This window comes from Salvia hispanica, chromosome 3, assembly GCF_023119035.1.
Source record: "Salvia hispanica cultivar TCC Black 2014 chromosome 3, UniMelb_Shisp_WGS_1.0, whole genome shotgun sequence".
In the NCBI taxonomy this organism is placed as follows: Eukaryota; Viridiplantae; Streptophyta; class Magnoliopsida; order Lamiales; family Lamiaceae; genus Salvia; species Salvia hispanica.
The window spans coordinates 34,309,587-34,319,505 of record NC_062967.1 but is presented as its reverse complement, the minus strand read 5'-3'; the positions used below and the strand labels follow the sequence as shown (position 1 = coordinate 34,319,505).

Sequence of the window (9,919 nt, the reverse complement as noted above, 5' to 3'; positions counted from 1 at the left end):
TTGAATTTGAAATTTTTGCACAAAAGAATGAAAATATTGCACAAAACGGATGCTTAGCTTAGTTTGGTATTACGGTTTCCTTTCACCCAATAGATCGGGGGTTCGAGTCAGCACAAGTAAACATAGATCGGGGGTTCAAGTCAGCGCTAGTAAACGATAAACCAAAATTATGTCAGACCTTAATACACTCCGTTATAGTGCTTCAGTGTCAACTGATTTTGCCACCAAAACATACACAAATAAGAAGAAACAAACAATGAAATGATACCAAGATTCAGAAGCAAATCCGCTATTCACAGATTCACCAGCAAACACTAGAAATAGTCCGTATAGCCCGAATGTCAAGAGGTTTAACACACATTCAAGTCAAATTACACCAACTTAGACGAACTATGACTACACGAGAGTTAAGTTATAAAGACACACACACACAAAGCTTCCTGCTTTCGAGACAAGGCACAGCACAACCGGAATGTCATTCACCTGCAACCACAAATGCGGAGCGCACATCTCAGACAACCCATATGCAGTCACATAGAATAGTTACAAAAAGAAGTTGCTTTCACATTAACAGAACCAGAGATAATATGAAACGAATACAGACCCACTTATCGCGAAGTGAGTAAAAAGGGTGAAGATTATGCTAGGAAAGAAGTTAGAAATAACAATTCATGCCACGATTTCCGTAGAGCAATGGATGTTGCATAAGCATCCACAACAATTATGCCTTTCTAACATCTATGATCTTTCTTAACAAGACTCCGTGCTTCAGAAACATCAATACATGGTACTCTAAGACTGCTAAATATTGATAATGTGATCATACAACTTTAAAATGACATTACTAATGTCCTATTGAGTATGAAAACTCAATATCTACCCTATAGAAGTATCAAGGATATAGAAATGAGTGGCTGAATAAGCATCAAGTACAAATTATGCACATGGCAAGCGATGCAACCAGGTGAATTACTTTGTTTCTTCAGCAAGTCAGTGAGAGCTTTTCATATGGTTAGACGGCACAAAAAGATAGTCGGGTGTGTCTTTATTTTGACCACTTATCCCATGCTTAGGTCTGGATTCTGGAATTAGGATTTCGTTAGGAAACACAGAAAGAATTTCACCTATGTCTTTTAAGTTTGAAGTAAAACCATAAACGTTACTTCTCTGAAAGTTCATTTACTCTTGCTTCATGATTGGCAAACAAAATAAACCATTATACAGCTTCTTTAACAGCCACAGCTGAGACACAGAGTCAAACAAAACTAGGCCTAGAAATTCTGTTTTTCCTTGACACTTCTCATTCTTAGATCCAGCCAAATGTCTGTATATCTATCCTAGAAGTTCATTCAAATTTAGCTTCTAAGTAATGATTAAATGAAAATTGGGGTTTATGAGATAGCCTCATCACTCAATATCCACTAACTTCTCTCATCAAATCCCTAAGTTCTCCTCATATATGCAATTTGATACCAACAATATAAGTTCATAATTGCTTAGAATCGATTATACAGTCCCCAATACTGAGATTCAAAAATGAATCATCATCTAAAACTTCAAAACACAATGCAATTTCCAGTACGAGCAAGCTAGAAGAGCTGAATTCGTTTTCCACATGAAATGAATAACAACGCAACAATAGCAAAATTCAACAGAAATGGTGAAAAGCAAAACCTCAGTGGCCTCGAAAACCGCCTCCTCACTTAGCTACCATGCGCGCAATGAAGTCCTCGTAGCGGATCTTGCCATCGGATCCGATATCCACCTCGCGGATCCACTCGTCGAACTCCGCAGGCTCCAATTTCTCCCCGATGCTGGTCAGGATGTGCCTGAGATCCGAAACGACGACGCATCCGGTCCCGTCCTTGTCGATCACCTTGAACGCGTCGCGCAGCTGGCGATCGAAGGGCTCCGGCTTCAAATGCTTCGACATGAGGCCGAGGAAGCGAGGGAAGTCGAACGGCGCGGAGAGCTTCTCCTCGGCGATGATCGACTTCAGCTGCGCCTGCGTAGGATTTCCGCCGAGCGAGCGCATGAGGATTCCGAGCTCCGACGGGGCGATCTTGCCGTCGCCGTCGGTGTCGAACAGCGTGAAGGCCTCCTTCATTGAGGAAACCTGATCTTCGCTCAGATCTTTCCCCATAATCTGCGGATTTGACTGGTTTTTTGCTGCCTCTTGTACTAGATCTTCTCCTTTGGTGATACGCTCTTGCTGGAGAATGTGTGCGATTTGAAATGGAGGGGTTGGAAAGTTAATATAGAAAAGTTAAGGGGTGTTTAGCAATATTAATGGTGCTCTGGGATCTCCGAAATTTTATATGGAAAAGTTCGGAGAGTATTTAGCAATATTAACAGTGCACGGGGGTCACCATTCGAATTTGGAATCGGATTCGGATTTATGTCATCCGATATGAAAATTCAAAATTTTATGAATGTAATTTGATCCGAATTATCCGAAAATACGAAATTTAAACTGTGAAATCTGACCTCACCTGATTCAAAAAATCAAAATTCCGAAAATACTACACCAAAAGCCCGAAAATCACAATTTGTTTCAAAACACAAATGTTATTCAATCTCACTCAAACAATTATACAAATAGTTCATATTAATTTCAATTGACTCATCCTTTTGTCAAACACTTGTTCTTCTTTTGATACATTCTTTTAACACCCTTCCTACCCATTTTCTGTTGGATTGTTCACTTTAGACCCAAATGAAGTCTAATAAATCAAGAAAACAATAGGTTTGTATGTTTATATTTGTCAGAACTAGGCCCAAAAAAGTTGTTTTGAACAAAGTAGTGCCACAAAAACATTGTCCTCGAGTCCACTGATCCAAAAAAAAAAAGCCAACATTGTAAATATCAATTTTTGAAGAAAATTGATTCCCATCAAACGTGCTTTCTTTTCTTTGGTTATGGTGAAAAAGTCAAGTGTGAAAAACATAAAACTTGGTAAATTTCTTAAAAGAATAACACTAAAGTTTGAGAGCAAACAGACAGATTGTTACTTTGTCCTATAATCCAGTAGGGATGAACATTCAATTTTTTATCCAAAAATTCGAAATTTTAAAATTCAAAAAAATATAATCACATCTAAATCGAACTGAAAAATCCAAATATTTTTCTTTTAAATCTGAAAGTCCAGAGTTAAAAAAAATTAACTCTGGGTGAATACTGATTAGGATCACTCAAAACTAAAATTTATTGATCAAAGAAATAGTACTCATATAATTAATTTCACATGCCTATGATGTTATATGAGCTAGCAGCATCTTTGTCCGCAAGCATGTGTTGGGTAGCAATTTATATTTATATGGAAATAATGGAATTGAAAATTTTGAGATGAGATGCTACTTTTCCCAATTACTATCAATTTATGTTTCTCATGCCCAACAATATAGAGCTTTATGTTTTCCTGCAATATTTGTTTGGTTCGATGTCTGAGATCTTTGACTGTGTTCTTGTAATTAAGTAATATTGTTAGTTAATATAGTATAATTAACTGCGAAAAGTGTTAGATAAAATGGAATTACATCATTGATTCATTATAGAAAAAACTAGTCTTATTTCACCTCTTAGTGTTTTTTTTTAATGTTGGAGAATAGCACATATCGATATTTGTACCTTGAGTCAATGAGAAGCATCCACCTTTATTTTTAATCAAATTTCATATGCATTAGTATCAGATTCCGGTTGCACTTTCACTACAGCATAAAGATTTACTTCTTTCAATATTAATAATGAGTCTTCATTTATAAATTTAAATCATATTCTACATGCTCGATCCCATACAATAAAACTACAAAAAATCTGTTTATTTACCCTTAAAAAAATAAAAAAATCCTAATCTTACAAATAAAGTTGGAAGCGCAAGCGATGGATGACCAATGAAATAAATATTTCTGAATTCAAAGGTCTAAAGTTTGAATATCATCATACGATCAACTATTTACGCGTCAATATTTACGTAACAACGACTATGCAGAGAGACTCAAATGTTTGTGTGTATACACTAGTAAGGACCAAATCATATTTTCTATATTCTACTATACATTTTTTTTGCTTTAGTAATCCCTTTTCAGTTCTCATAGATGGTCAATTTTGTTATAGTAAGTGATCATGAAAAAGTTCTTATAAGTCAACATCAACATTATAAAGCTATTGAGAATTTACTAAAGTAAAATAAAGCTATTGAAGAACATATAAAATTGGATTACATAAATGCTTTGGAGTCTAGACTTTTTAGATGTAAAGAGTTAGAAAGTTAGGATTTTATTGATATGGCTGGTTTTGGAGAAGGTGAAATGAGTTATTGGACAAAAGTTCCATGATTGTTATTGGTGAGTGAAATGAGTATCTCTCATGATTCAAGAAAAGGTAAACAAGGCAATATGATACCTCAATTATTATGCAACTTCAGGCCTAATTATGGTGACTTTCATCCTAAAAATTAATAATTTTGCTTCTATGAATAAGAGACTTGATCATAAATTATCAATTACAAAGGGCAACGACCACCCGTTGTCGCATCCTACATGGGCAACGACAGTCCAGGACATGAAAAACACATAAATACAAAGCACTTACATATTAGGGCATGCACAACCTAATACAAAAAACACTTAAATGTGTTCTTATGTTTTAGAGTGTGTGTGCTTAGCAAACTCATATCAACACGCATAAGAGATAAGCACCTCAATATGTGCTTTGTGTCGCTGCTAAGCACGCGACTGCAATGGCCCTAGGAAGCAACATGCTTAATGCAACCACTAAACACACAACCGCTAATGCCTCCAATGATTTGGCCAAATTCCACCATTACACGTGTGCTTAACGCAACCACTAAGCACGCGACCGCTAATGCCCTAGTGATTCCACCATTATAATAAAAGCCAATTGAATGGTGATTCTATCAAACCCCATACACAGCCCAAAAATCTCATGCTGGTCCCAACCACTAAAATACTTTTTGGTATACTTACAAACTTGTTTGTCCTATTCAACAGAATCAAACAATTCCCTTACAAAAATCAAACCAATCTACGGCCACAAACAAACCAAACGCTCATCAAAACCCTCGACTTTTTCTCTATTTCTCATAAAGTCGAACCCTTTCTGGAATTGAACAGAAACGTGAGCTTTCCTATGTACTTGTCTCGTCTCCCTTCTTTTAATTCTAGCTAAACAAGACACAAAGCAAATACCATTTCTCTCTCATCATATATAATGTGTATGTTTGTATGTGTGAGGCATTATTGTCTCCACTTGAAGCTCACACTTTGAACACTGAATCACGGGATCTTCTGATCAATCCCATAACTTTTGAAAACGAAAATTAGAATCATAGTTTTTCAATGTTTCGCAATTATCTCATTATGATTTTTTTGACCCTTGTGTAGCAGACCAAGTGAGATGGACAATTGGACATATACAACAATTGGAGTAAATGTAATTAAAATCTTAACTTTTTCGTGGTAAGTAATTATCCTGTGATTTTTTTTTCAGCAATGACGGTTATTAATTTTGGTTTTTGGTGCTTACTATTATAGTAGGATGATGTGGTTGACAAAGTGAGCAAATGAGTACAAAACGACATTGTTTTAACTTGTGAAATGAAAAAGTGTAATAAATAAAAATCATATGCAATACTCATTTCTCCCAACGACTATGGTTGCGCTTCTCTACAAATATCATTTGCGATTTTTCGATTGCCAAATAATTATCAATTTCACTTAAACTGATAATTACATAACAACAAAAATATAATTTAATATTGGTTTCAAAAGCTATGCAATTAATAAGAAGTCAATGCAAAGTTACCAACGATTCTCCAAATGACATCATTTCATTTACTAAACATTTTGTCTATGTATAATTTTTCCAATTTTCATATCGCTCTTAGTTTCACCGAAATTATGATTTTCAATTGTCAAATGTGATTTTAATACTATTGATTTCAAAAGTTATGCGATTAATCAAAAGTCAATGCAAAGTTACCAACGATTCTCCAAATGACATCATTTCATTTACCAAACGTTTTGTCTACGTATGATTTTTCCAATTCTCATATCGCCATTAGTTTCACCGAAATTATGATTTTCGATTGCCAAATGTGATTTTAATACTATTGATTTCAAAAGTTATGCGATTAATTAGAAGTCAATGCAAAGTTACCAACAATTCTCCAAACGACATAATTTTGTTTACCAAACGTTTTGTCTACGTATGATTTTCCCAATTCTCATGTCGCCATTAGTTTCACCGAAATTAGACACACGGCACTGAAAAGAAAACAAAATAAGTAATTTAAATAACAAATGTGTAGTACTAGTACTATCACTTTACAAAAACATTAATTACAGAGACAATCCAACACATTAGATGCATTTGACAGAACCAAAAAAACACACAACACAACCTGCATTACTAATTCACTATCCTATTAAAAGATAAACACACTCTTTCTTCACCATTTCTCCAAAAGCTGTAAACTTGCAACATGGGTTTCTCTCCTTTCCCATTTCTACTCACTCTCCTGCTCACATTCTCCGCCGCCGACGAGCTCACCTCGCTGCTCGACCTCAAAGCCAGCCTCGACCCTGAAAACCTGCATTTGAGTTCATGGGTCGTCTCCGGCGACCCGTGCGGCGGCACCTTCGAGGGCGTCGCCTGCAACGAGAGGAAGCAGGTGGCCAACATCACGCTGCAGGGGAAAGGGCTCGCCGGAAAACTGTCGCCGGCGGTGGGAGGACTGCAGCACTTGACCGGTTTGTATCTGCATTACAATTCCTTGTACGGAGACATACCTGTGGAGCTGGCTAGCTTGACTGAGCTCACCGATTTGTACCTCAATGTGAATAATTTCTCCGGCGAGATTCCGCCGGAGCTCGGAAACATGCAGAATCTTCAAGGTCTGTAGCTGTTACGGTTGGTGTTTGAGGTTTCTGTTTAAAGATTGGATCTTTTTCTTTTATACTTGCTGTTTTTCAATTTTAGGACTTTGTTAGAAATATGGATTTTTTTCAAATTGAGGTATATTAGACCTTTGGTGTGATATTGTAGTCCCAATTCCATCACAATTCTGGTTGTTTACAGTTGTGAGAGGGAAACAGGAACACATAATCTTTTACTGAAATGAGCTATAAGTTTTGGCCTTTTCTTGATGTTTTAAACTTTAATCACTTTTTGAAGTCAAGTTTTTTAGTGTTCAAATTGAGGTTTCTGGCACCTTTTGTGGGATGTTGTAGTCTCTTTTTAGACCAATTTCATCACAATTATGGTTTATCTATTTGTTTACAGTAGTTTAGGGAAAAGGAGCAGATGATCTTATACTGAAATGAGCTATAAGATTTTGTCTTCAGTCCCAAAATGTCATTTTTCTCGAAAGATCTGATAAATTGGGGTTTCTGTTAAAAGATTGGACCTTTTCTGTAATGCTTGTTGTTTGTCAATCTTAGAACTTTGCTAGAAATTTGGATTTTCAAATTGAAGTATCTTACACATTTGATGGGATGTTGCTGCCTCTTCATAGACCATTTGTATACTGAAATGAGCTATAAGATTTTGGCCCTTTTCTCTTTCTCCTTTTCATGAAGTTTTAATCACTTTCTGAAGTCATGTTTTTGGTATCTATACAGTTTTGCAGCTGTGTTATAACCAGCTGACAGGGAGTATACCCACTGAGATAGGTTCTCTGAAGAAGCTGAATGTTCTAGCTCTCCAATCCAATTTGTTGAGTGGTGCAATCCCAGCCAGATTGGGAAATTTGGGGGTTTTGATGAGGCTAGACCTCAGTTTCAACCGCCTCTTCGGATCAATCCCTACCAAACTGGCTGATGCACCGTTGCTTGAAGTCTTGGATGTTCGGAACAACACCCTCTCTGGCAATGTGCCTCTCGGTAATGGCATACTTTTCCCTCTTTTACACGATTGTATCAGTTTTAATAAATGGATGTTAATTTTTTATGGTGTTTGATGATTGAAGCTCTGAAGAGGCTGGTGGATGGGTTTCAGTATGATAACAATCCTGGGCTGTGTGGGTCTGGTTTCGCTTCTCTGAGGAGCTGTACTGATTTGGAACGTCCCAACTCAGAGAGGCCAAAGCCTTATGCAGGAGGAGGGGATGGTCTCACAACCAAGAATATACCAGAGACTGCTGATCTGAATTTGAACTGCAGCCAGAGTTCTTGCTCCAAGAAATCTAAGACCTCGTTGGCTGTTGGCGTTGTGGTAGCTTCTGTTGTGGCGTCGGCTGTAGGCATTCTGATGTTTGCACTCTACCGCAGGCGGAAACAAAAGCTTGGTAGTGCATTTGAAATGTCAGAGAGCCGGCTCAGTACTGACCGTGTGAAGGAGGGTTATAGAAAGAATGGATCTTCTCCACTTTTCAGCCTTGAGTACTCGAACGGATGGGATCCATTGGCTGAGGATCGCCGTTTTGGTGGCATGCAAGAAGCTATGCAGAGCTTTAGGCTTAACCTGCAGGAGGTCGAGACAGCTACTCAGTGCTTTGCTGATAAGAATTTGCTGGGCAGGAGTAGCTACTCGGTGACGTATAGAGGAACTTTAAGAGATGGTTCCGCCGTTGCTGTTAAGAGGATTACGAAGAGTAGCTGCAAGTCGGAGGAAGCTGAGTTCTTGAAGGGATTGAACATCCTCACCTCGTTGAGGCACGAGAATTTGGTGATGCTTAGAGGGTTTTGCTGCTCTAGAGGCCGCGGTGAATGCTTCCTCGTTTATGATTACATACCGAATGGGAGCTTGTTCCGGTATCTTGATGTCAAGGAGGGCGAAGGTGACATTCTTGAATGGTCCACCAGAGTTTCTATAATCAATGGGATTGCCAAAGGTATCACTCTTTTAAATACTTCTAGTTGTGCATTCCATAGCTTAGCAAAATGGGAATCTGATGGTTTTCTTTAACTCGAACAGGCGTGGAGTATCTGCACGGGTGCAAGGTGAACAAGCTGGCTATGGTTCATCAGAACATCACCAGCAAGAATGTGCTCATCAATCAGTGGTCGAAGCCCTTGCTAGCGGACTCGTGCCTGCACAAGCTTCTCACTGATGACACGGTCTTCTCGGCTCTCAAAGCCAGTGCTGCCATGGGGTATCTTGCTCCTGAGTACACGAACACTGGTCGTTTCACTGAGAAAAGCGATGTGTACGCTTTTGGGGTGCTTCTCTTCAAGATCCTGTCCGGGAAGAGGAAATATGTGGCTTCCATGCGCGCTTCTGCTGAGTCCTGCAGCCTGGACTTCATGGATGCGAATCTCCACGGGGCGTTCAAGGAATCCGAAGCTGCTATGCTTGCAAATCTTGCTGTCATGTGCACCCACGAATCTCCGGAAGAGAGGCCGTCTATGGAGACAATTGTACGCGAACTCTGTCACTAGCCGTGGATATCAGAAGCCGTGGTGTTGCTTAGCCTTCGAAGATGTACTAGTTTTAGTATGTGTAGACTTGTACTAACCACTTAATAGGGATGATCATGTTGGATTTATTGTAGTTTTAGTTTTAGTTTTTTATGAACACATCCCTTAATTGATGGATATTGGGAGATTATCTAATCCTCTCTCTTTAATTCATCAAGATTTGTACTTTAATTAAGAGAGCTGTTTTTCCCTCATTGAGTCATCAGTTTTTACTTCTATTTGATCAATTCTTGCTCGATTTCTGCAGATTTGCCAATCATATATGAAGATGAAATACAGGTTATATAACAGAATGCTAAGTAAGTTCGCTCACATAATCTTGATTTTATTTCTAAAGATGTGACTTTGGATTGTGAAACTCAAATCTTGAGCAACATTACTACATTTTGAATTGTTTGGGTACAAAAAAGAATACAAAATTGATACTTTTCTATTTCTCCTGATTATGATTTACTATCCCACTCAAAGTCTAGATTTTCTT

The 9,919-nt window shown here is 37.9% G+C and overlaps 2 protein-coding genes across 2 annotated transcripts; one reads left to right on the top strand and one right to left on the bottom strand.

Moving 5' to 3' along the window:
* Positions 1-273: 273 nt before the first annotated feature.
* LOC125216143 (probable calcium-binding protein CML13) lies at positions 274-2,305 on the bottom strand. Its single transcript, XM_048117777.1, has 2 exons — positions 1,675-2,305; positions 274-483 (listed from the first exon to the last, which is right to left on the bottom strand). Exon 1 carries the CDS (start codon positions 2,141-2,143, stop codon positions 1,700-1,702), a length of 444 nt encoding a protein of 147 aa, XP_047973734.1. The 5' UTR covers positions 2,144-2,305; the 3' UTR covers positions 274-483; positions 1,675-1,699.
* A 4,072-nt stretch (positions 2,306-6,377) lies between these two features.
* LOC125211264 (LRR receptor-like serine/threonine-protein kinase GSO1) lies at positions 6,378-9,632 on the top strand. The gene is made up of 4 exons (XM_048110990.1): positions 6,378-6,915; positions 7,642-7,902; positions 7,989-8,852; positions 8,936-9,632. The coding sequence occupies exons 1-4, from the start codon at positions 6,504-6,506 to the stop codon at positions 9,397-9,399; spliced, it is 2,001 nt and encodes a 666-aa protein (XP_047966947.1). The 5' UTR covers positions 6,378-6,503; the 3' UTR covers positions 9,400-9,632.
* Positions 9,633-9,919: the final 287 nt, after the last annotated feature.